The sequence below is a fragment of the Nerophis lumbriciformis genome, linkage group LG27, assembly GCF_033978685.3.
Source record: "Nerophis lumbriciformis linkage group LG27, RoL_Nlum_v2.1, whole genome shotgun sequence".
NCBI lineage: Eukaryota > Metazoa > Chordata > Actinopteri > Syngnathiformes > Syngnathidae > Nerophis > Nerophis lumbriciformis.
Genome location: NC_084574.2, coordinates 28,282,501 through 28,309,796, shown reverse-complemented (window position 1 = coordinate 28,309,796; position 27,296 = coordinate 28,282,501). Strand labels below are relative to the sequence as shown.

Below are 27,296 nucleotides of genomic sequence, written 5' to 3'. Positions count from 1 at the left end.
AACCCGCCCACAACAAGCCGGCGTGTCTTGCAGCGTGTTTGTGCGTCCGCATACTGCATTTTTGAATTGTTTGCAGGTAAGAGCATCGTGAAAAGCCACGCGAGTGCGATCCACGTTATGTGCGATTAAGGCGCACAGCCCCTGAGGGCGTAACGAGGAAAGTGATGAAGTGGAATAGCGCGCCGTGAAGGGAACATTATGATTACGTAGCAGTGTTCAGTCTAACAGGGAGGAGGCTATTCCACAGCAGAGAATATCATCATCATCACCCACAGTCACGCAGTGCTGCTCCCACCAACAACACATGAACATTCATCAGCTGCTCATTCGACAAACAAGATTAATGTAAGTTGCTGTTACGCTTTTTTTATGCGCTGTTTAATGTGACGACTTGTTAAGCAACTTAAACAGCAAACATGTTATCTCCATATTGCACTACATTAGAATGATGAAACACTTTTATTTGTGCTTTTTCTCGATTAGTTATCTCTCCAATCATTTATAATGTTGTGTTGAAAAACTTGGGCTGGGAATGTTGTATTGTTTTTGAACATGTTTTTAAAAAGTTATACAGAACATTGCAAGTCTACTCCTGTTCAATTGAACATGTCTGAAAGGGAGTAGGAAGAAGCAAAGCTAAGAAAGTGGTAATGATTTATTATTTGAAACATGCCTAAAAAGGTTTAATAGAAGTATGTCACATTTTTACAGTTAAGGAAGGTTGCTATTGTTCTGGACTATCTTGCCAGTTGTGCGGAATTTAATCAGTTTGGAGTGCACAAATGCAGCGTGAAGAGGTTTCTGTATACTTTATTATTCGCCTTTTAATATACCTGCTTCTTTATCTTTCATCTCATTCGTATTTTGTTCACGAGTCCGAATTAAGCCGACATTCTATATTTCTTTAGCGACCGTCTTAAATAAATCGCCGTTAAAGTTAAAATACCACTGACAGTCACACACACACTAGGTGTGGTGAAATTATCCTCTGCATTTGACTTATCCCCTTCTTCCACCCCCTGGGGGGTCAGGGGAGCAGTGAGCAGCAGCGGTGGCCGCGCTCAAGAATCATATTGGTGATTTAACCCCCAATTCCAACCCTTGATGCTGAGTGCCAAGCAGGGAGGTAATGGGTCCCATTTTTATAGTCTTTGGTATGACTCGGCGGGGTTTGAACTAACGACCTACCGATCTCACTCTTGCACTATTCAATATTTCTGAAAAGGAGTTGGTAATTGTTGGGGTTCAGAGTATCCGAGGGGTCTTAAAAAGTCTAAAAAAAAAAGTCTTAAATCTAATAATTTGACTTGAAGGCCTTAAAATGTCAAAAAATCATAATTATGACATATTTCTGCTCAAACTCTTAATGGATCTGTCCTGATACATCATCTACATGTACATATAAATGTACGCAACTTAAAAAAATAAAATAAAATACCTCCCTCTATCAAAATGTAAAAATAGAGCTAAAGTCATCGTGAAATGACAAAAAGTTTGTATTAATAATGAAAAAAATAACTATTTATATATATCCATCCATCCATCCATCTTCTTCCGCTTATCCGAGGTCGGGTCGCGGGGGCAGCAGCCTAAGCAGGGAAGCCCAGAGTTCTCTCTCCCCAGCCACTTCGTCCAGCTCTTCCCGGGGGATCCCGAGGCGTTCCCAGGCCAGCCGAGAGACATAGTCTTCCCAACGTGTCCTGGGTCTTCCCCGTGGCCTATATATATATATATATGTATATATATATATATATATATATATATATATATATATATATATATGTATATATATATATATATATATATATATATATATATATATATATATATATATATATATATATATATGTATATATATATATAATGTGTGTGTATGCATGCTTTGGAGCCTCTGCCTTGAAAGAAAATTATGTTTGCCTTGGTGCCCTAAAATATGAGCCCTCCTTTAAGGCAACACTTGCCTTGACCTTTAAAAGTTAAAATTCAATACGGCCCGCCAACATCCAAAATCAGGCCCGCGGGTAGTCCCCAATAAAAAAAAAAAGTTTAAAAAAAAAATATATATATCTTTATTATTATCTTTTTAATCTGTTCTTTCTAGCCCATTCATCAATCCATTTTCTACCGCTTGTTACACTCGGGGTCTCCGAGCCGCTCTGGCAAATCATCCATCCATCCATTTCCTACTGCTTGTCCCTTTCGGGGTTGATGGGGGTGCTGGAGCCCATCTCCGCTGCATTCGAGCGGAAGGCGGTGTACACCCTGGACAAGTCGCCACCTCCATATATTTTCTAAAACTGCATTTTCCCATCGATAACGCGACGGCATCACGCTCGCGCCGCAGTGTCAGGCGAGCGCGCGGCAGTTTGTCTAATCTGCAATGAGACAGAATATATATATATATATATATATATATATATATATATATATATATATATATATATATATCCATCCATCCATCCATTTTGTACCGCTTTTCCCATTCGGGGTCGCTATATATATATATATATATATATATATATATATATATATATATATATATATATAAATAAAAGTTTGGGGACCCCTGTCTTAAAGAATGTAATTTCAATGGTGTGTGATTATATTGCTATTTATTTTCTGCAGTAAATCTCGAGATTATGGAAGGAAAAGCAATAATCAGTCGCCATATTTGCAAGTCTTCTGGATATTGTTATGATTTGCTGTGATAAATAAAGCAGCATAAAAGTCCTTCGTTGCTTTCTTTAGTACTTCAGTCCTATATAAAGTCAAAGTGAAAATTGTAGTATATGGGATCAAATCCACCGACACTGATTCTGCATGAACGTTGGATTATGCTGGAGAATAGTCTCTTCACACTCCTCTCTCCGCCACAGATGATGCAGCAGGTGTGGGTGAGAACTGCCGAGGCGTGCGGTACCGTGTAGCGTCACACGGCGTGGGAGATGAGGGCTGTTCTTCCGCTGGGTGGAGGCAGCGATGGAGGGGAGCCCCACGGCCTGCGCACAAAGGTGGGCAGGATGAAGAAGCTGCTGGGGCTGAGGCACAATCACTCGGTGGATGCCCATTTGGACACGGAGCCTGGCGTGTGGCTGAGGCGCTTCCAGTTGTTGGATGCTGACGGACAGAGTGAGGTGAGCTCAAACTCTACATTAACACAAAAGACGTCAGAAAATCCGCACATCGGCTGTGTACTGGCTGTAAAGCATAGTAGTAGTAAATTATCCAAAAATGTCATAAATGTTAAGATAAAATAAATACAACCTTATTCCATCCATCCATTTTCCACCGCTTGTCCCTTTTGGGGGTTGCAGGGGGTGCTGGAGCCTATCTCAGCTGCATTCGGGCGGAAGGCGGGGTACACCCTGGACAAGTCGCCACATCATCGCAGGGCCAACACAGATAGACAGACAACATTCACACTCTTATTATTGAGCAATAATAAGGTTGAAGATGAGGTGGGGACTTGTCCAGGGTGTACCCCACCTACCGCCCGAATGCAGCTGAGATAGGCTCCAGCGACCCCAAAAGGGACAATCGGTAGAAAATGGATGGATGGATGGAAGAATGTCTAAGACTACCCGTGCAAAAACGTTCCACCTGGTTAGCGGCAAACCTCAACACAGACGTCAGAACGTCATCAAAACTCACCTTGAAGCATTCACACACAGCACTGGCAAGGGTGAGGCGATAGGAGAAAGGTCAAAATATAATAAATCTGTCTGTGGCAGCGCAGGAGAGAGTTATGTGCAAGTTTCACTTTTGCATCTCATTGCACTTAACTGTGGTGCCTTCAAGGACCCTCAATTAAAGTGGGAAACTTATAGTTTTTGGGGGTTTTTGCTCTAAACTACAAACCCCAAAACCAGTGAAGTTGGCACGTTGTGTAAATCATAAATAAAAACAGAATACAATGATTTGCAAATCCTTTTCAACCTATATTCAATTGAATAGACTGCAAAGACAAGATACTTAACGTTCGAACTGGAAAACGTTGTTATTTTTTGCAAATATCTGACTTTGCTGGGCTCGAGCTCATCTGAGATGGACTGATGCAAAGTGGAAAAGTGTTCTGTGGTCTGACGAGTCCACATTTCAAATTGTTTTTGGAAACTGTGGACGTTATGTCCTCCGGAACAAGTAGGAAAAGAACCATCCGGATCCTTCCAGGCGCAAAGTTCAAAAGCCAGCATCTGTGATGGTATGGGGTGTATTAATGCCCAAGGCATGGGTAACTTACACATCTGTGAAGGCACCATTAATGATGAAAGGTACATACAGGTTTTGGAGCAACATATGTTGCCATCCAAGCAACGTTATCATGGACGCCCCTGCTTATTTCAGCAAGACAATGCCAAGCCACATTCTGTACGTGTTACAACAGCGTGGCTTCGTAGTAAAAGAGTGCGGGTACTAGATTGGCCTGCCTGTAGTCCAGACCTGTCTCCCGTTGAAAATGTGTGGCGCAATATGAAGCCTAAAATACCACAACAGAGACCCCGGACTGTTGAACAACTTAAGCTGTACATCAAGCAAGAATGGGAAAGATTCCCACCTGAAAAGCTTCAAAAATTGGTCTCCTCAGTTCCCAAACGTTTACTGAGTGTTGTTAAAAGGAAAGGCCATGTAACACCGTGGTAAAAATGCCCCTGTGCCAACTTTTTTGCAATGTGTTGCTGCCATTAAATTCTAAGTTAATGATTATTTGCAAAAAAAAACTTAGGTTTCTCAGTTCGAACATTAAGTATATCTTGTCTTTGCAGTCTATCCATCCATCCATTTTCTACCGCTTATTCCCTTTGGGGTTGCGGGGGGCGCTGTAGCCTATCTCAGCTACAATCGGGCGGAAGGCGGGGTACACCCTGGACAAGTCGCCACCTCATCGCAGGGCCAACACAGATAGACAGACAACATTCACACTCACATTCACACACTAGGGCCAATTTAGTGTTGCCAATCAACCTATCACCAGGTGCATGTTTTTGGAGGTGGGAGGAAGCCGGAGTACCCGGAGGGAACCCACGCAGTCACGGGGAGAACATGCAAACTCCACACAGAAAGATCCCGAGCCCGGGATTGAACCCAGGACTACTCAGGACCTTCGTATTGTGAGGCAGATGCACTAACCCCTCTCTCCCACCGTGCTGCCCGTCTTTGCAGTCTATTCAATTGAATATAGTTTGAAAATGATATGGAAATCATTGTATTCTGTTTTTATTTACAAATTACGCAACGTGCCAACTTCACTTGTATTATTTTGATTTGCATTATCCACTGGTGATAATCCTCTATGTATCAGATTTTAAATCATATTTAGGTGAATAATGATAGCAATTCATAGTCTGGCCACTTTATTTGGAATTTGTTCACTCTTTTTTTGTGAACAAAACCAAATTGTTGGGGGATAGGAGGGCGTGTCTAGATATGTTATAGTCCATATTAGTCAAAAACCTATTTAAGTTTTTTTTATGTGTTTTAAAAATCCTTTTTTCGACCAAATCCATGCAAAAAATTGTTTTTGGTGCGTGTAAACAGACCAAATGTGTGTGTATGGGGCAGTAATGTTAGGTTTAGGGTGGGATGGGGGGCCTTTAGGAGTCTTGTGTATGTGGCCCAGAATATGATGCTGTGCCCCTGAGTAAAATAGTTAAAGAAATAGGAGGTGGAACATGTGAGGAAATGCAGTGAAAATACAGCTTCATACATTGAACTGTGCGAGGGAATTGAAAGTGTTTGGCTTACTTATTAATTGTGAGTTTAGATTTTGTTTGGGAATCACCTTTTTGTCAGCTTGTCACCTCCTCACCAGTCAAGTGACTAATCAGTAATAATTGCAGTCTTTTGTGGCTTTTGTTCCCAACTTTGGGAGGAGAGAAAAAAAAACGTGCGCATGAGTGATGCTAGATTTACTGCTATTCTTGGACTGGAATCTCATTAGGCAAACAAAAAGCTCATTCTCTGACTCACTGGTGGAATGCACAATTAACGGCTTGTCTTCGCCAGTCATTAGTGTTGTCATAATGTGAGTTGACGCAGTTCGTCGACTCAGTTATTCTATTCAAATGTGCCATGTTTGCAGTTATAACGTGGATGTTGTAAAAGGTTTATCAAAGTTTGGTTCGTTATGCGGAACTGCAAAAATCAATCAATCAATGTTTATTTATATAGCCCTAAATCACAAGTGTCATCCTCGGTTCAGAAAAACATAATTGGTCACGTCACTTTGATGAACTCCACATAAATGTACGATCCCTCGTTATCGCTGTGAAGTGGTTCCGGACATGACCACAATTAACACACAAATCCAATGTTTTTAACCTTCTAAATACAGTTTTCAACATTATGGGCGCTCTCTAGACATGAAATAACACCCTTTAATCCCCTTTACACTTTTTGTTATCCGATATAGCAGTGATTCTAAAACTAGTGGTACACCAAATATTTAAATCATTATTTAAGTTCAGGGTTTTATTTTCCTGTATCTTAACAGTGTTACTGTTCAAACTGTGTGTTATGTTACAGTGTCCAGCAATATTAAATATACTTGTTAAATAAAACCTCTGACTTTTTTTTTAAAATAAATACTTGTACCTACTACTCTACTGTATTTTAATGTTGGTCACTGTGGTGGTACTTGGAGAGCCAAGTGTTTTCTGAGGTGGTACTTGGTGAAAAAATTTAGAGAACCACTGCAATATTGTAATGCTGTCTGAGCCAATCAGTGGCCACGATACTGAACAGTGCGATGTGATTGCTTCGGTCTCATCGAGTGGCCAATACCAATATAATATTGGTATTTGTAGTTCATTTAGCCATTTTTATGCTTGAAAATGCTTAATTTAGGCCAAAAACATTGTTGGACGTGCTTTAAAAAAAAGTCCCTCCATGTGGTGAAGTTGCAATACTTAAAGCACAAAAAGTTAGTACACTCTTCACATTTCGCCAGCCATTTCAATAACAATCTTATACGTTGACTGTAATTTAGAGTAGTCAGTGTACAGCTTGTTTATGAGTATAAAGTCACTACCCACCTCATAACGAGTCAATATTCAGCTGGCAACACGAGTGAGTACAACGATATAGCAGTAGAGCAGGGATTCTCAAATTGTGGTACTAGTTGTACGCGGGCTCTATCTAGTGGTACGCCACAGAATTAATTGATAAAATTTTAGAACACAGTGTTATTTTTCAAACTCTGTGTAATGTTACAATGGCAAACAATATAAAATATCATTGTTAAATAAAACATTTGTCTTGTTTTCAATGAATACTTAGGCTCAATATGCTACTGTATTTTAATGTTGGTCATTATGGTGGTGTTTATTGAGGTTGGTGAAAATGTTTGAAAACCACTGCACTAAAGCATGGTGGTATTGTCATGGTCTGTGGCTGCATGAGTGCTGCCGACACTGGGGAGCCGTGGTTCTTTGAGCGTTACATCATCCCCATCCCCACATGGCCGTTTTCCAACATGATTCACATTAACTGATGGATTAATTTTTAATTAACTGGTCAACTAATTTATTGTGGTCGTCCCTAAAATGGACACAGCCTTCATCAATATTTTTAGACCCTTAGATGTTGATTTATTTCAGTCACAAAGCTGGATGCAAAAGGTAACTGACTTGTTTCATGCGGTATGTATGTCCCCGCCCTGACGCCACCACCAGGAACATAAGCTAGAGTCTGGTGAAAAAGTGTCCTGGCTGGATTCTTTTGAGAGTGCAGTGCGAGAATTCTCTGCTGTACTCCCGATAATATCTTCCCACTCAACCTTTTCCTCTAAGGTGCATTTAAGATATTTGGCTATTTCTGTCCTTCATTTTACACTAATATAAACAATATTAGAATCCAAGGTCCCTGTTTGGACAATTGGTACCCTAATAAGCACAACAATGTACGTTTTACTTATCCATTCATACTAATGAGTTTGATCACATTATCACATTTTAGTATACATAGTGTAGTTTGTAGGTGATCATCTGTATCTAGGAGCATTTAAAAAAAAAAAAAAATCTTTCCGTCACAGTTATAACCAACAAAAATATAACATGGCAGTATTTTACAGTACACTTTCATTAAGACACCAAGGACTTTTAGGGGAATCCCTCTAATTTGGTGAGGTGATTGCAACCTCTTAACTGTTCTTTTGCCTCTGAGCAATCTTTATTATTCATGTTTGCACAACAACTAACTTTTCTGTGAGCTCAGATAAACAAATTCCATGTATATAAAAATGCATATATTTTTTACAGCACTTTGATTTTGATCTGTGAAGTGTTTTATAAATAAATGTACTTAAATATTTTGAAGAGTCTGATTTTAATATCTAGAGCACATAGATTTTATTGTAATCTGGTTGGGTGGACTGACTGTTTTTTATTTTTATTTATTTATTTAGTTTTTGTTTTTGTTTTTTTAACCTTTATTTATAATGTTCAACATTTACAAACAAACATATGAACAATAACAAACAAGACAAGTACAAAAACAGTACAAAAACAGTACAATACAGCGCAGGGGGGTTGTAAAGTCAATAAAGCAACTACAGTAGAATGCAAAATATATAGAGGTTCCGCAGCCTCCGAAGCAGAACCTCCAGGTTCTGTAACAGCTTCTTCCCTTGAACGCATCATGAAAATCTCCTCAACTCCCCCCAAAATGGATTAACTCGCTGGAATAAAAAAGACAATATAACATACATCCATAAACGTGGACGCATGTGAAAAAGTGCAATTTATTTATCTGTACAGTAACCTATTTATTTATTTATATATGCACCTTATTGCTTTTTTATCCTGCACTACCATGAGCTAATGAAATGAAATTTTGTTCTTATCTGTAATGTAAAGTTCAAATTTGAATGACAATATTATTGTTATAGTTATGGTTTTCACAGCTTTTTGGTTGTTAGAGGTAGAAAGCGTTTTTAGGTAAAGTTGTAATTCTTTTTTAAAGGCACAAAAACAGGTCGGGTATTGAGAAACTTACATTTATGAATATAAAACTTAGCCAATAGTATAATGAGGTTGCAAAGGTAAAATTCCTTTTCAAATTTTAATTAATTTTAATTTTTTTTTTTTTTTTTTTGACTGACTGTTTATTTTTATTTTTTATTTTTATTTGTTTTATTGGGTGGACTGACTGTTCACAGTTGCAGAATGTCCACATATGGGTAATACTTCCGGTTGTGACGTATTTTTTTCTCTCTGGTTAGTCGTAGTAGCCCCGCCCATACCTGTCACTCCCAGGCTCCCTCCGGACTGCCTCACTGCCTACCTACCCCTCCCTCGGAAACCCTTTTAACGTCGTTTTTATCACCTGTCTGTTCCTTCTACTCTTAACACCTTCTCGTTTTTTATTTTAAAATATTTAACTAAGATGAAAGCGTATATTTCGGAGTTCGTAAACTATCGGAGGACAGACTTTATTCCGAACTGAACCTGCTTGCGGCAGTCATCAGTCAAACATGGGAGAGTGGCACTTCGCAATGGTGAGTTAAACTACATCATTTACGATATTAAAATATTTAATATGATTTATTTTCAAAATGTAAGAGTTGTTACGACTCTAATGTACATACTTACATACCGAACGAGTTAATACAATGGTTTCATTACAGCTTTTTTGCTCAGTTTACGTCAGGGTTGTCCAAAGTGCGACCCGGGGGCCATTTTGTTTTTTTTAATGACACTCAACATGTAGGAAGTAAAAGTAGTTTGGACACAAAGTAAACATTAGTCCGTTTCATAAACAATGTGCTGAAATAGTATTGTGTTGATATAACCTATACACCACAGTGTCCAGTTTTTCAATGCAAATGTGGAATACAATGTTTTTTTATTTTGAAGGGTCTGAATCACCCACACTTGAGATAATTATTATTTGATATAACTGCAGTTAATGTACAGATATTTTATATTTTCTACTGCTTCGGTGTGAGGTTGTTGGATTAAAACACTTAATATCCTACCGCCCAAATGCAGCTGAGATAGGCTCCAGCACATCTCCCCCCCTCGCCCGCAAACCTCGAAAGGGACAAGCGGTAGAAATGGATGGATGGAATATTTTTTTTATATGTAGTCTTTAAGGGCGCCTCATAAGACGTATTTTTCTGTTTAGTTAATGCACACATTGTTTATTTTTTATTGAGGATCGCCATTAGCCGACGCACAAATGCCAGGCTAGTCTTCCTGGGTTCCTTTTCAAAAGTTCACAGTAAAATAGTAATACACAGATCCAGTTACAAAACATACACAAATACAATTACAAATAAATAAAAAAAAAAGGAAAAAGAAAATTCTCAAAATAATAAAATAAAATAACAGTACACAGATACAGTTACAGAACATACGCAGACCCAGTTACAATAAAAGAAAGGAAAAAGAAAAAGAAATTCTGAAAATAATAAATAAAAATAACAGTACACAGTTACAGAACATACGCAGATCCAGTTACAATAAAAGAAAGGAAAAAGGAAAAGAAGAATAAATTTATAAAAAAAATAACAGTACCGGTACACAGATCCAGTTACAGAACATACACAAATCCAGTTACAATAAAAGAAAAGGGAAAGAAGAAAAAAAGAGAAAGAAAAAAAAAGTTCTCAAACTGATAACATGAAAGATTAACTCTTAAGTCTAAAAAGTGACTTTACATGTTTCTTAAATGCTTTTTTTACTGGGATTAGTCCTAATATTTAAATGAAGAGTATTCCATAATGAAATGCCTCTGTATACAACAGTGCTTTTCATTGAATTAGTTCTTGGTCGTGGTAATGCAAGTAGACCTTGAGTTGAAGCTCTGCTACTGTAGTGGTGAACATCAGCATTATAACCAATCTGCTTAAAATGAGCTGTAGGGTACTTGTTATGAATAATGTTTCGAATAAATAACAATAAAAACTGCTGGATAATCTATGAATAACCTTCAGCCATAAAAGACAAGAATGCATACGGTCCACACTCGATCTATAAGAACAATCATGAGTAAGTCTAGCTGTCCTATTTTGAGTTATTTTGTAAGCGCAACATTGGGTGCAGTAGCCCAAATAACTGAACAATAATCCAGATGACACAACACCAATGTTTGTACTACCTGTCTGCGATATGCAGGTAAAAACATTGTTGTTGTTTAAGTTAATTTTGAACATGCAAACAGTTGTAATATGATAGTGTATTCACATATTTCCATTTTTTCATTACAATATGTTCGAAAAGGAGTATGAAGAAGCAGATCTTATTTAATCCTACCCCTTTCCTACTTCATAGCATTTACCGGTACTAACACGTTTGTTCCCTTCCTGTTCTCACTTTGTACCAAAAGTAAATCAATGAATAATAAATACATACAACAATTCTCATGAATAAAAAGTTAAGTAATGTATAGTTAATTTAATTAAATGAATGGGATTTTTGTCATTTTCAAAAAGGTTCAAAATGTTTTTTAGGAGTCTTCTTCCTTGTACTTTGTAAATACTATGAATTTGAATAGTTTCCTAAACTGGATCATATTAGTACATGGTTTGACTTCTTTGCTTAATCCATTCCATAATTTTAATGCCACATACTAATGTACTAAAGGTCTTAAGTGTTGTACGTGCATACAAGCCTTTTAATTTTTCTCAAAGGTTGTATTTCTCCTCTTTTGTTGAGTATAATTGTTGTACATTTTTGAGTAACAGATTATAGTTTGCTTAGTACATAATTTTAGTTTAAATTCAGTATTTTGGATTTAATTTATAAATGGTTTGAGTGTTTTACTATATCCAACTTAATGTATTATTATACGTGATCTTTTTGTAACACAATTAGTGAATAAAGTGTACTTTTAAAATTATTTTCCTATATTTTTACACAATGACTCAGATTTGGTAACACAAGCAAGCAGTCGAGAATATGGAGTGATTTTTGGTCCAGAAAATATTTAGCTTTTTTCATTATTGAAATATTTCTTGCCACCTTATGTTGTATATTTTTATGTGAGCTTTCCAGTTTATTTTATCATTTATCATTACACCTAAATAAATTATTTCATTGAAAAAATTGTGACAACACTTTTTGTACCTTTTTATTGTCCAGTCATAACCACGGGTCCAGACTAGGTCACAAGCTGAATCCCAATAATTTGTTGCAATGTGTCAGTTTGACTAATGTGATGAATGAGTCAGTTCGTCATGAGGTTTATATCGCACATATGTAGCATTGTCACCTTAATTTAGGCAAGCAACGTGAGCAGAAGGTTTTTAACATAGGTCAATGTTAAATTAAAGTCCATGATGTAGAAAATCATATGTTCGTATGTCCCTTGATATCTTCCAGGGTTGTCATTATTAAGGGCGCAAACGTGTTTTGTATACACCAACAATTGCATTCATCCCTACAGGACCCGGTGCAGGAATGGGGGGAGGAGGAGGAGGATGGTGTTGTCTTCGGCATCACGCTGCATCGGGAGCCTGCCTTGCCCAAATCGGACACAGTGGATGACTGTGCGGCCTTCAGCTATTCCCAGTACCACACAGTGAAGTTACGCAGACTAAAAGCTGGCACTCTGGAGCAGCTTGTCAGCCATCTGCTGGATCCCAAGAATCAGGAGCCTGACTACGTCCATGTTTTCCTCTCCAGCTACAGAGCCTTCACCTCTCCCAATAACCTAATCGAGCTACTCTTTCAGAGGTGAGAATATCTCTTTGCAGTCTTTTTGAACTGACGTAAAAACAATGAGTAAATAGTTTGTATACAAGCTCAAGGCTCACCTGCCAGCCATCCACATTATATAATTAGATCCAATACAGTACAGAATTACCTTGCTTTTAGTTAGTAATCAGTTCCAAAAGGACAGACAAAGACTGAATCGTGCAAAAACGGTTACTCATTAGTTTTCCAACATGATAGTGACCCCAAACACAACTCCAAGATGACAAGTGCCTTGCGGTGCATCCTCAAATAAAGTGGTAGTTTGTGTAGGCATAACACATTTGTGGCCCCTGATTGTGGCTTAGTCCAGCGTAGATATGTGTGCCTCCAAAATCAGTGATTATTCTGAGATAACTTTCGCTCTACATTATGTTACAGGAAGATGTTACAAATGTTAAAGGGGCTGTTTACAACTTGCTCACAGTTATATTTTTCATAGCAAAAAATATAACAAGAACACTGTTGGCTAGCTCATGTTAGCATTAGTAGTTTAACAGAACACATTTGTGTTAAAACTGTCTATATTTTTCACAATTAATGTTTGTGTAATAAAAATATTTACCGGCCCGAATAAAATGATTGATTTTTATGGCGGTCACTCACCCTGTCTCGTCAACATGTAGCCGCAGGGAGCACGTGCACACATACGAAAGCAGTCGGCAATGAACAATTTGCAGTAATGTTGTTGTTATGATAGAATATACATTCAATGATAACTAACACTAACTAGCCAAATCGCTATCATTAGCTAACAACACCCAAAGCTATTGCCTATGTGTTACATACAGTATGTACGTAATTACGTCCTAGGAGCCGTAAAAGGGCGGGATGTAACGCTTAACATACATTGGAAAGTTAGCAGCCTCTAGACATCTGTGTAAATGTTTGCAGCAGCCCCTTTAAGCAAAACGTTATTGCCCCAATTTCGATGCAAGGTTGAGCACAATATGTTCAGCAATCCTGGTAAAACTGATTGGTTAGCCTTCAAAACTATTTTTCCCTTAAAAAATTACAGAAATTCTGTAAAAATCTGTTCTAGTCTAAATTGGAGCCTTCATTAAACTTACAGGTAAAGTTTTAATTTTACAGGTGTAAAAAAGTGACCTGACATGCTTACATTATGCATAACTGAAGTTTTCCCAGTAACGCACGAAAGAAAGCTTTGGTAGTAACATATCCAAATTATCTAGATAAATTACAAATCTTTCAATAGAAAGTAATACGAGCATTGACATGGTCGGACTTTAATGCTCCCTCAAATCCACTCTTGTACAAGATGAAGCTTCTGAAACTTACAGAAAGTAACTTTTCAATGCGTGATGTATAATACTGAATGATCCGCTCTGTGAGATCATTCTAATCACCTCTTCCACACATACACATAACACTAGAAGAAACCGTTGGCTAAAGGGCAAACGTCGTAAACTCAAAGGCACAAGCTTTAGTATAAAGTGTGAGGGCCCAAATATCTAGAATTAACATAACAGTCCAATCACACAATCTGCTTCATTGAGAAAATTAATACAACTTTTGACACACAACTTATTGCTACCAAAGGTTAAAAAACAATACCAATCATACAAAGCAAGAGATGTTTCATTGATTGTTTATTGTTACAATAATTATTGAACAGCTAATATTGTAGTATGCATACTGAAACAGTCAGACATATTCTTGGCAAATTACAATGTGTAAGACTACCAACTACCAGAAAATGAATTCAAGAGTACAAATTAAAACTTTAGGGCTGTATGAATGTATGAAATGATTTAGGAAATTGTTTAGGATGTAAGCATTTGAAAGTGTTACTAATGTTATCTTATAATCTTACATGTACTGTATTGGGGCCCCTGCTTATAAGGTATTACAGCTCCCTTTGAGTTTCCTTTTACAAAGCACTTACAAATCATATAAAATTGTTAAGTGTATGGACTGTTATAATGTTTTGTGAATAAAGACAGATGATGATGATGGTAACACAGCTGACCTGATTTTAGGGCGTGGTGGGACAGTAGGCCTCAGCTGGCTGGATAGCATACTGTACATCAAGTGTCAAAGAGGCTATTTAACACTCTCTTGTCTTGACGTCACTTCAGCTATGTGCAAAAAAACTTCCATTGAAATGTTGCAACGTATCTATAACCGCTTTTCTAAAGGGGTGAACAAAGCTTTTAAGGTTGTGCTCCTGTGAATTCGCCCTCCTCTTAGAGCTGAGATACTTCTATGGCGCTCAATAGTCTACAAAAAATGTGAACATGATTTTCTTTCTTAAAACCTGGGTTGTGATTTTAAATGCCTTTTTTTTTAGCACACGCACACACTTTTCCCCCACAATTTTCAGGGCAATGTGCTTTGTTTTTTTGAAAAGTCACTTTTTACTGTTAATGATGTCTGCGCTTATGAGAGATCTTGGAAGAACAGTTGACGAGGGATTTTTTTTTGTAGAAATGAATTTTAAAAAATGTAATCCATGGCTCCTTCCATTAGATGATGAATGATAGCCAGTGCGCCTGAACGACTTGGGAAACAGAGCCAACTCGCCCTGGCTGGTGTGGCTCGCTGGAGAATGAAATGTCGGCTGTCACGCCAACGAAGGTGCAGCATGAGTCCTTGAACAAAATGGTGTTTATGATGCAGCTCATCAAGTAATACTTATAAAACTAAGAAATGTAGAAATTAGATCACATTTTAGTATGCGCTGCTCAGGGCACACAAAAATATACAGGTGGTCCTCGGGTTAGGAACTAGTTGCGTGACACGTGCCATCATTACTACACAAGTTATTTTGTTAACAGTCACCCTCATTTTTGTGCTGCTTGTGGCAACAGGCTTGCTATGGGTTTTGGTTGACGTCTGTTGAAGGACACTATTGGAACACTTCCTCTTTTGTCACACAGGATTCTGTACAGGATGTTAATTATATGTGTTACCACACGCATAATATTTCTTTATAAATCAGCCAATTCATTTTCTTGAACTAATTTCCTTGATTCCAAAAACATGCGATAATTATTTTGTATTTGGATGCCATTAAGGAGGAAAACATGGTAACATGGGTGCAGTCTCATTGTTGATGTATTGTTATGATGACATTTATTCCCAAGGGGGACATTTGTCTGCTTACATTCTCAAGGCCGAAACCTCTGCAGTCAGCAGGCTTCAGAGTGTGACAAGACATTTCCGTAGAACTAAGAGTTCTAGAGAATCCACACCTGGCATCCTTTATTATTCTGTCCCATTACGTTGTGTGAACAACCAGCAGAGGCTACCCAGTTCTACAAGAAGCTGTACAGAAACAGTTTTTTTTCTTTATTTCAGCTGTTAAGTACTACTTTATATTAGTCTTCAATTCTCAAGAGTTGGATTCAAGTTCATTTTAAGAAGGACAGCTCGTTCTGTGACTGGTATGGAGCTGGACTCCCCTGGTGACTGTTGTAGCCATCAAACTGTATTGCTCCTCACTTGGAGGAATGATGGGCAAGAGCACAGGGACATTGTGCAATACAATGGCATCCTGCCTTAGTTTGTGTTATACATGCAATTTTATTCTTACTGTTTAATTCTCTTTTAGCTATCACCTGATTACTCTGTGTACTGCGCGGCCGCTGTCCTTTATACTGGAACCTCAATTTCCCTGTGGGCACACCGAAGATATCAATAACGTAATCTCATATAATCTTTTTTACTGACTAACAATAGGGTTGTGGTTTGCGTGTCTTCAAATATTAATGTTAACACATGAGTTTGCAAAGGTACAAAAAATTTTTTTTTTTTTTTTTGTGGTGATGTGTGAAGTGAGCACCAAAGTGTAGTTAATGAGGAGGTGCCGAAAGGAAAAATGACAAAAATAGTGATTTTATTAAATGATCATAAACCTAATAACAGTGATTGTTTTTCTTTTCTCACAGAGATGACTTAGACACCTGCCATGATAACACTGTCTACCCACAAAGGTATTCACTTATTCCTTTAATCTGTCATGAGTATAAATGTTCATTTAAAACAGATTTGACATTAGTATCATTATTAGTCTGATACCTCTGCATTAACATTTCTCGGCCTTATTGTATCTCTGTATGAGAACCATGATGACAATTCCAAAAATACTAATTAGTGTTGACTTTTCCTCTCCTCAGTACTCTACTCCCAGTGATTAGAATGTGGTTAATAGAATACAGTGCAGACTTCAATGAGCCTCCCAAGCACCAGGCTCTCCGGCTGTTGTGTGCTCACCTGCGACGTCGCCTTTGCTTTAGACGCTTGGCTCAGACTGCGGAGAGTCTGCTGAAATCGCTCCAGGAACAAGGTACAGGTGCCTGACTACAGACTCTTGTATTCTATAACTGGCTATATAACAAGCCACTTACATTATTCACTTACCATCTATTGCATTAGACCACAGGTGTGGAACTGAAGGTAAGGGCCAGATTCAGTTCAAGAGACACTTAAGGCTGGTGCAAAGAAATATTTTCTAAGTCCTAAGAAATATTTTTACAGACCCCACACATAAAGATACAAAATCAAGCATTGAGCAGTTTTGCGCAAACACATAACTGTGCCATCATCGAGCCAGATTTGAGTCCTTCAATCCCTAAAGTTTGCGTGAACAAACGCCATCTATAGCGTTTGGCATATTGATCTAAATATCAATATACGTATTGTATTGATACCAAGGTTGATATTGTATCGAATCGATAAAAGCATGGTGGGGTCAATACTTCTTTTTTTTACAGATTGTCTCCTTTATGTCAAGCAAATTACTCAATTTCCCACAGAGTTTATGCAAAACAGCACATCTCTCGCTCTCCCTGTCTATGCTGTTCACTCAGGCACGCTTGCCCATCTCATCTACTGACTACTAATACACATTTTCATAAATAGCTGTGTGAAATAGTAGTTATTTGAGTGGTTTTGTTAACATTTTAAAATAAATATTTTTGTTATATTGTTACTCTTTTTTTTACGATACTAGCATTCATACTAAAATTTGCAGTATTACCCACACTTAGTGAAGCAATAAAATCGAAGAAGAAGAAACATAACAGAAAAACTGGCAATATAGAAGAGAGCATACAAGAGAATGGGATAATTTGATTTGGGGATTATTTTAAATGAAAAATCCCAAACTAAAAAAAGAAAAGAAAATATTGTAAATAATCATGGATACGGTGTGAATATGAGACTTTATACTTTACCATGCCAGCTAAAGGTGAGTACAGTACATAAAAAAAAAAAATAGCCCCAATGTTTTTTTACTTCTTGTTTAGATCCTTTCTAGGACAATCTTGTGGCGTACCTCAGGGATCAATACTGGGACCATAATTGTTCAATCTTTATACAAACGACATTTGTAAAATTTCAAAGGACTTAAAGTTAGTATTATTTGCAGATGATACAAATATGTTTTGTTCAGGAGAGAACACGCAGAAGCTAAAAGAAGAAATGAACAAATTAAAAAGATGGTTTGACAAAAACAGACTATCCTTGAATCTCAGTAAAACTAAAATAATGCTATTCGGTAACAGTAGAAAGGAAAGTCATACACAAACAGATGAAGTAGACATTGAAAGCGTAAAAGAAAACACATTTTTGGGTGTAATAATAGATGAAAAAATGAACTGAAAATCTCATGTAAAAAAATATACAACATAAAGTAGCCAGAAACACGTCAATAATGAATAAAGCAAAACATGTTCTAGACCAAAAATCACTCCATATTCTCTTCTGCTCACCAGTCTTACCATATCTGAGTTATTGTGCAGAAATATGAGGAAACAACTACAAATGTGTGCTTCATTCACTTACGGCGTTACAAAAAAGATCAATTAGAATAATACATAATGTTGGATATGGAGAACATACAAACCCTTTATTTATTGAAACAAAAATATTTAAATTCAGTGACTTGGTGCATTTGCAAACACCTAAAATTATGTACAAAACAAACTTTAACCTGCCCAAGAATGTTCAACAATTCTTCTCAACTAAAGAGGAAAAATATAACCTTAGAGGAAAATCTAATTTAAAACATTTATATGCGTGTACAACACTTAAGACCTTTTAGCATATGCGCATGTGGAATTAAATTATAAAATAGATTAAGCAAAGAAATCAAACAAAGCACCAATATGATTCAGTTTAAGAGACTGTTCAAACTACAAGTGTTTACCAAAGTACAAATAAGAACAATCATGATGAACGTCTTGTCCTTTTTTTTCAGATGATTATTTATGTATTTAATATTTGTGCTCAGTGAAAACAAGACATAGAGTACATCTAATGTAGACTTATTAAATGTTGACTCATAATAAAAAAGGCATGCAAGAGGGCAGGTATTTTTGAAGCGATACAATGTGTTGCTTTGAAATACTGTATGAGTGTTCCTCTAAGAGCCCTTGTACAGTAGTTACCTTTTGTAAAAGCTACAGGTGTGGTTCACGTTGCATTGTGCATATGTACAGTAACTAAAGTGTCAGGTGAATGTGTGATGTCATGTTGTCAAGGTGATGAATAATGTCTTCTTTGCACTCTTTGACACTGTCATTCATGTGAGCCTGTGTGTGTGTGTTTGACAGATTGCAGCCGGTCTGCACCAGTGGATGACATTGACACAATGCAGCAGGACCACAGGGAACTGCTTTGCAAGGAGGAGGACAAACACGTCTTTATAAACTTCTCTGTCAGGGACATAGCAGAACAGCTCACCAGATTGGACATGGTGAATTTGCTCACAAATAATTTCTGCCCTCTGTCAAATCAAATCAAATCAGTCTTTCACTTCACTTGCTACATCCATTGTTTCTTTTACAGGAACTATTTGTCCAAGTAGTACCTTTTCACTGCCTGGGCTGTGTGTGGTCACAACGGGACAAGAAGGAAAATGGGAATCTGGCACCTAGCGTCCGTGCTACCATCTCCCAGTTCAATGCCGTCACCAACCGTGTCATCACTTCACTGCTTTGCCCGTCCTCTCCATGCCCCTCCACTTCCTCTCCAATCTCATCACCGGGCTCTTCTTTGCGGTTCCTCTACCCTTTGAGCACCCCGGGTTCACCTCAGCCCTTTCAAACTAGTCCTTCCTGCAGAGCACGCATCATTGAGTGGTGGATCACAGTTGCACAGGTCAGTGGGTCAGTGTTAAAATGTTGATTTCCAAAGTGACAGAACTTTATGGCAAATTATGTCTCATACTGCTCTTTTCTACGTATGTTTTTTGCAGGAGTGTAGGCGATTAACAAATTTTTCTTCCTTGCGGGCCATCCTCTCCGCCCTGCAATCCAACGCTGTCTATCGCCTCAAGAAGACCTGGGCTGCTGTCTGCAAGTAAGCTGCTTGCAAAACATACTCGCAAATCACATACACCTGCCAAAGCTTCAACATTTTTGGATTCCAGCACTGCATACACATAGAACAAACTACATACATTTGATTCACGGTTTACATATGAGTCTCTGATGGTCTGTGTTTACTTGCTTGACTTTACTTGCAGGCAGCGTGGGTTCAGTCCCCCACTCGGTGGCGTTGTGAATAGGTTTCACTTCCCTGTGGCCCTAAACAGGCTAAGTGGTGGGAAATAGATGCATGGGCTTTTTTAGGAGGTATTATTTTTTGTCGATTATTGTGTCAATAGAATAATTGGAACATGCAGATTGACATCAAAGTCTGTTGGAAGGAAGTTGCGCATACACAAACATAAACAAATATACACTCCTGATGAAAACATAGCTTTCTTGGGGGAGATCATTTCAATATGTGTCCCTCTAATCCTGTTTGTTTTCATTTTGAGCTAGGATTGAAAGTAGGTCAATTGAGATGATTTAATAACATGATAAAAATGTATTTTCAGGGAAAGCTTGGCCACCTTTGACCATCTGTGTGAGACATTTTCTGACGAGAACTGTGTGCTGGCCACCAGAGAGATTTTGACAGAGGTAACACTTTGATAGCTATGGAGATGGGTTTTCTAGTTTAAGTGAAGTCAAGTTGTGTTGATTACACACATGTGTAAAGAATGACATGCAACATGAAAAAAAAACTATAGTATACCAAAGTCTTTACTATGTGGTTGTTTTTCTCCACAATAAATCAATATCTAATATCCAACCAAGTTAATCTATTCCATCTAAACTAGTGTATTTAGTATTTTATTAGCAGCCCATAAAATTACAAACATTTTAAATATTGGGTGCGAGTCCCCTATTTGTCCTATCCACACACACACTTTTTCGCACACAAAACCAGGACATTTATGTAATAGTTCTGCCATGTTGTCATGTCCCACACCCAGCGCTTGCTTTGACTTGGACTTTCTGACAGTTAAAGTTAGCTGGTATTTTTTTTCCTACAGGATGGGACTCATTCAGAGAGTGGCATCATTCCCAGCTGGAGGTCACCGCCTCTCTGTTCCAAACAAATGGTAAGTCCCTGCTACACAAACACCAGTCATGACTTTTTTTCTTTCTGATTTGTCATCAAAATGAATGAATTCATGTTAACTTGAGTCACTAAAGTCTGAGGGGTGGATGCCACAAATTATAGATCCCTCGTACATTTGACTTTCCAGTGCAATGACAAGTTTGTTGGTTGCTAACATACAAAGCAATCACATGGTCTGCAGAGACTTGATCTGGCAGGACACCATATGTGTTGAGTTAACTCTGTCTTTGAATTTAAAAGCAGAAAGGTGGTATCATACCTTACCTGGGCTCCTACCTGTCTGTCCTCACTATGCTGGATACAGCTTTTACTGACATTGTAGAGGTGAGTAGAAATGATACATCCAACCTTACAGCTTGTAGTGTTTATTCTGTTCATGACAGTTACCGTGTACTGTACATATGCATTCGTGTAAGGCTGCTTTGCTCCTCTGTCCAAAAGGGTGGCCTGATCAACTTTGAGAAGCGCAGAAGGGTAAGTGTAGCCCCCTAGTGGTGGCTCATTTAAAATAACATTTTTAATAGACTTCTTGGTCTGAACTGTGCTTTCTGTAATGTGTGTTTTAGGAGTTTGAGATTCTCTCTCAGATTCGACAGCTTCAGGCTTCCTGTTCCCACAAGCAGATTCCTGTTAACCCTCACATAACCAACTGGCTGAAGTCGCACACACTCCTTACTGATCAGGAGAGGTCAGAAGAACACACTGCTTGTCTGTCCATACAACGCCCAATCTAGTGCCACCGTAGCGCTGATTAACCGTCTTGTTTTAAAGCTATGAACTGTCTCGTGAGCTGGAACCTCCCGTTGATCTATGTCCTAGCTCTCCCAATTTATGGAGCGGGCGACTGCTGAATAAGAAGCTCCCTTTGTAAGTATGATCAAGACATCTTTACGATGTAGCATACTCAGCGCTGTAGATTAACAAAATTGTGTTGGATGAGTTTATATTTCTCAGTAGGCCAATAAAATGTAGACTTATGCCTACATTTTACCTCTAATTTAGATGTCATCCTCTCTGAAAGTGTCAAATGTAAACGACAGCTGCTAAAGTTACGCCATTTGCGCATTTAAACGCTACTGTGGTGCCATGTATTTCAAATATTTCCTTTCTGTCTGGGTGAAGGTTGCGCAAAAACAGCGACAGTTCTCTGGGGAAGACTCACACCGACCAGATCAGTGTGTCATCTTCCAGCTCCAGCAGCTCAGACATGGACGACCTCAGCGCGCCTCAGACGTCCCCACTAGGACTCAAACTCAAGGTGTGAGTTTGTGATGACTATAGAAAGCACACATACTTTGTGTTGCTCTGCGGAAATTGCATGTCATCTTATCAAGAGCTGATTGTTTAGCAATATGTTTGGTTTCATTTCCCCCTGTAGTCACTCTCCAACTCCATGCACAACATCACAGAGGGCTACGCCTCTATGTCTTCCTCCTTCTCCTCCTGTTCCCCAAGTCTCTCCAGCTCCTCGTGCAGTTCTTCTCATCCGGACCTGAGCTGCTCCTCCATGGCGCTGAGCCCTGATTCCTCATGCTCCTCTAGCATCTCCACGCAGTCGGTGCAGCCGGTCTACAACAAACAGCTTGCCGACTCATGCATCGTCAGAGTCAGTGTGGAGTGTGTGAGCAATGGCAACGTCTACAAAAGCATTCTGGTAATTACGAGCTTGTTGTCGTTAGCCTTAAATAACCTGTTGCTTTGACAACTGCTCTTCATCTAAAAATGAAGCTAACCCCCCTTGCATTTTTATGTAAGTACAGTATTGTTTAGTAATAGTAGGAACTAAAAGGAATCTGTTTTTTGGAAGTAGCCTACTAACAAACGTTTGACTTGGAAAGCCGAGAAATGGGAAGTTTACTCCTTCTCTGTTAAGTATTACTGTAGTACCTAATAACACAAATCATGAAATCCAAACCGTATTCATGAATATAATAATGACTATATTTACATCTACAGTAACTGCATATATGTATGTATATATATATATATATATATATATATATATATATATATATATATATATATATATATATATATATTTATATGTATATGTGTATATATACTGTGTGTGTGTGTATATATACTGTGTGTGTGTGTATATATATATATATATACATATACATTTCAAGTACATCGATTTGTGCTCGGCAAGTTGGCGTTCCGGAAAATAGGTTGACGTTGATTTAAAGGGCAATATTGTAGTGGGTTTACATAATTCTGTCACGGAACTTTAGTTAGGTTTAGAGAGTTCCGGAGGGACGGGTTTGGCTGAATGACATATATCCTGTGTTGTGGTTGTGGCGCTAAGAAACTACTGTCGATCTTAAGGCATTCAATCAATCGCAACTGGACTGTTTTTGTTTGTATTAGAATACGTTTTGCCTCTCATCCAAGTAGGCGTCACCAGTTCATGATCGTAGCCTTAGATTGGTCAGATCTAGTGTCTGCTGTCAATAAAACAAGTAGCCCCGTCTTTTGAGACTACTCCTTCGTCTTCTGTCCACACGCGCTACAATATATAGATAGAACAACATTTCTCAATGAGCTATTGCAAGGAATTTAGGGATTTCACCATCATCTGTAATATCATCAAAAGGTTCAGAGAATCTGGAGAAATCACTGCACGTAAGCGATGATATTACGAACCTTCGCTCCATCAAAAAGCGACATCAGTGTGTAAAGGATATCACCACATGGGCTCAGGAGCACTTCAGAAAACCACTGTCAGTAACTATAGTTCGTCGCTACATCTGTATGTCGAAGTTAAAACTCTTCTATGCAAAGTGAAAGCCATTTATCAACAACACCCAGAAACGCTGCCAGCTTCTCTGGGCTCGAGCTCATCTGAGATGGACTGATGCAAAGTGGAAAAGTGTTCTGTGGTCTGACGAGTCCACATTTCAAATTGTTTTTGGAAACTGTGGACGTCGTGTCCTCCGGAACAAAGAGGAAAAGAACCACCCGGATTGATATAGGCGCAAAGTTCAAAAGCCAGCATCTGTGATAGTATGGGGGTGTATTAGTGCCCAAGGCATGGGTAACTTACACATCTGTAAAGGCACCATTAATGCTGAAAGGTACATACAGCTTTTGGAGCAACATGTGTTGCCATCCAAGCAACGTTATCATGGATGCCCTTGTTTATTTCAACAAGACAATGCCAAGCCACGTGTTACAGCAGCGTGGCTTCATAGTAAAAGAGTGCGGGTACTAGACTGGCCTGCCTGTAGTCCAGACCTGTCTCCCATTGAAAATGTGTGGCAAAATTTGAAGCGTAAAATACCACAATGGAGACCCCGGACTGTTGAACAACTTAAGCTTTACATCAAGCAAGAATGCGAAAGAATTCCACCTGAAAAGCTTCAAAAATCGGTCTCCTCAGTTCCCAAACATTTACTGAGTGTTGTTAAAAGGAAAGGCCATGTAACACAGTGGTAAAAATGCCCCTGTGCCAACTTTTTAGCAATGTGTTTCTGCTATTAAATTCTAAGTTAACGATTATTTGCAAAAAAAAAAAAAAGTTTCTCAGTTCGAACATTAAATATCTTGTCTTTGCAGTCTATTCAATTGAATATAAGTTGAAAAGGATTTGCAAACAACTGTAATAATTACGATTTACACAACGTGCCAACTTCACTGGTTTTGGGTTTTATATTTGTGTGTGTGTGTGTGTGTGTGTGTGTGTGTGTGTGTGTGTGTGTGTGTGTGTGTGTGTGTGTGTGTGTGTGTGTGTGTGTGTGTGTGTGTGTGTGTGTGTGTGTGTGTGTGTGTGTGTGTGTGTGTGCGTGCTTTACACGATCACATCTGAAAAGCAGAAATGATGTAAAACGTTCCTGCAAACGTCAACATCCAGAGGAGAATCGTTTCTTATTATTAGTAATTAAATACAATAATATATAAGGATTAGACATGCATAAATAAGTTTTATATAATCAAATTGGAACTCCTGAATGGTCATCAAATTATGAGGTGCCCAAAGATTCTCAGCCCTATACTTTAGTTGCAAGACAATGCAGGTCCTGAATGTAAGACGTGTCTTTGTTTTTGTCCGTCAGCTGACCAGCCAGGACCATACCCCTCAGGTCATTCAAAGAGCTCTCGACAAACACAACCTTGACCATTTTAACTGTCAAGACTTCAGCCTCTGTCAGATGCTCAACAATGGGAAAGGTACAAATCACATTCAGTGTGGGTGTCAGACATATAGTTGATGAAAACAATACTTTATTATTCATATTTGTGTTTCAGAGCTCCACATCCCTGACAAAGCCAACGTTTATTACGCCATGTGCACCAAAGCCAACTATGACTTTGTCCTGCACCAACGCTGGAGAAGCCACGGGAGACATCAGGGCTCCTCATCCAGTCCTGGAGCTCAGCCCGTGGTCCGCCAGCCCAGGTGAAAAGCGTAGATGCACACCCCCGAGCGACAAACTATCATTCTCAACTATGTCTGACGGAAAGAAGATCTGCTGCACATTTGGTCCTTTGAACTTCCCTGCAGCTTTATTCAAACAACCTCAGCAAGCTCGAACATGGCTCTCATGAGGCCCATTTGGAGCTTTTTGCACGAGTCTAAGACTTTTTTTGCCAGCCACGTCTCACGGTGAAATGTCACAATATCACTTGTGACAAGCACACCTCACTCTAAATTTGAGTATTTATTCACTTGACATGTTTTTGCGTGACATCAGTTATCAACTAAACTATCACGTTGACCTCAGTATTTTGCTTTACGTGTTATTTGTTGTTTTTTTAAGTATAGTACATCTCCATGAGACCATTTTCTGACGTAAGCTAGTTGTACTGAATACATGTAGAAAGTTCATGTATCAAATGAAGGAGACGACGTGTGTCGGTTGGACGATGGAGCTCACGTGGAGCGTGAAGAATGGTCCTCGTATGTCAAAGTGTCTTCAATATGTGTGTTGCCATGTGGAATTGTTTTTATTGTGAAGTCATCAATGTTACTGTTTGCACATTTTTTGTTTAGGCCTATATCAAATTATATAGCTATTTTATTGTTATCCATGCACTTAGTGTCAGAAATTATTATGGACTATCTGCTAATAAAGACATTTTATTTTTAAATAACGTTGAAACTGAGTTGTGTAGGCCCGATGTGTCCAAAGAACGGAAAGGGGGCCATTGTGGCTCGCAGCTTGTTTTTTACTTGGTCGGTGGCAAAATGTTATTAACTCTTTGTTACATAGTGGTCACCAGAGTGGACAACTGTTATCCCACATTGGCCTAAGCTCATGCCAAAGTCACTCACGACAGTGGACGCTAATATTTCTTGTCATACACTGCCACTTAGTGGTCAGCTGTTGTAAGTGCAAACAACAAGATGGCTGACAGACATGCAAAACTGTCCCTCCTGTTCTAGAGACACTTGCAGGTAAAACATCAAATGTAAACATTGTAATAAAGTACTAAGGTAAAGTTGATACAATGCATATTTGTCAAATTAGTTGGCTGACATTTCTATGAGTGTTATTTATAGCGTTATATTTAACCAAAAATGGTTTGGAACCAAAATAAGATTTGCATTAAAAAAAGAACTATTTGTAACAAAAAAGTAAACAAAAACGTTTGCAACCAAAAAAAACAAACATGCATTACAAAAGAACATTTGAAACCCAAATAAACCCATTTACAAGACAAAAAATATTTACAACCACAAAAATGATTTGTAAGCAAAAAATATATTTTCAACAAAATAAATATTTGAAACAATTTTTTTTACAATTTGTTTACATTAAAAAAAATATATATATATATATATACACTGTGTGTGTGTGTGTGTATATATATATATACTGTGTGTATATATATATATATATATATATATATATATATATATACAGGTAAAAGCCAGTAAATTAGAATATTTTGAAAAACTTGATTTATTTCAGTAATTGCATTCAAAAGGTGTAACTTGTACATTATATTTATTCATTGCACACAGACTGATGCATTCAAATGTTTATTTCATTTAATTTTGATGATTTGAAGTGGCAACAAATGAAAATCCAAAATTTCGTGTGTCACAAAATTAGAATATTACCTAAGGCTAATACAAAAAAGGGATTTTTAGAAATGTTGGCCAACTGAAAAGTATGAAAATGAAAAATATGAGCATGTACAATACTCAATACTTGGTTG

General features: G+C 38.1%; 1 protein-coding gene across 3 annotated transcripts; it reads left to right on the top strand.

Moving 5' to 3' along the window:
• LOC133624564 (ral guanine nucleotide dissociation stimulator-like 1) lies at nt 1–26,514 on the top strand. 3 transcript variants are annotated; one of them, XM_061988232.2, is made up of 18 exons: nt 1–345; nt 2,877–3,134; nt 12,385–12,674; nt 16,604–16,648; nt 16,832–17,001; nt 19,271–19,413; nt 19,506–19,817; nt 19,915–20,018; nt 20,542–20,626; nt 21,043–21,111; nt 21,375–21,455; nt 21,573–21,605; nt 21,698–21,819; nt 21,903–21,998; nt 22,254–22,389; nt 22,510–22,785; nt 25,187–25,301; nt 25,380–26,514. In XM_061988232.2, the coding sequence occupies exons 2-18, from the start codon at nt 2,946–2,948 to the stop codon at nt 25,532–25,534; spliced, it is 2,421 nt and encodes an 806-aa protein (XP_061844216.1). In that variant the 5' UTR covers nt 1–345; nt 2,877–2,945; the 3' UTR covers nt 25,535–26,514. The 3 variants fall into 3 exon arrangements, with proteins under 3 accessions (XP_061844216.1, XP_061844215.1, XP_061844217.1); XM_061988231.2 differs by having other exon boundaries at nt 21,372–21,455; nt 25,380–26,513; XM_061988233.2 differs by lacking the exons at nt 1–345; nt 2,877–3,134 and adding an exon at nt 8,799–9,493 and having other exon boundaries at nt 21,372–21,455; nt 25,380–26,513.
• The last annotated feature ends 782 nt before the right edge of the window (nt 26,515–27,296 follow it).

What these genes read in the sequence shown, in the direction of transcription:
- LOC133624564 (XM_061988231.2), top strand. Translation starts at nt 2,946, where the DNA reads ATGAGGGCTGTTCTTCCGCTGGGTGGAGGCAGCGATGGAGGGGAGCCC. An exon ending in AGCTCACCAGATTGGACATG is followed by an intron (nt 19,414 to 19,505) that starts GTGAATTTGCTC and finishes TTTCTTTTACAG; the next exon opens with GAACTATTTGTCCAAGTAGT. An exon ending in ACTTTGAGAAGCGCAGAAGG is followed by an intron (nt 21,606 to 21,697) that starts GTAAGTGTAGCC and finishes TGTGTGTTTTAG; the next exon opens with GAGTTTGAGATTCTCTCTCA.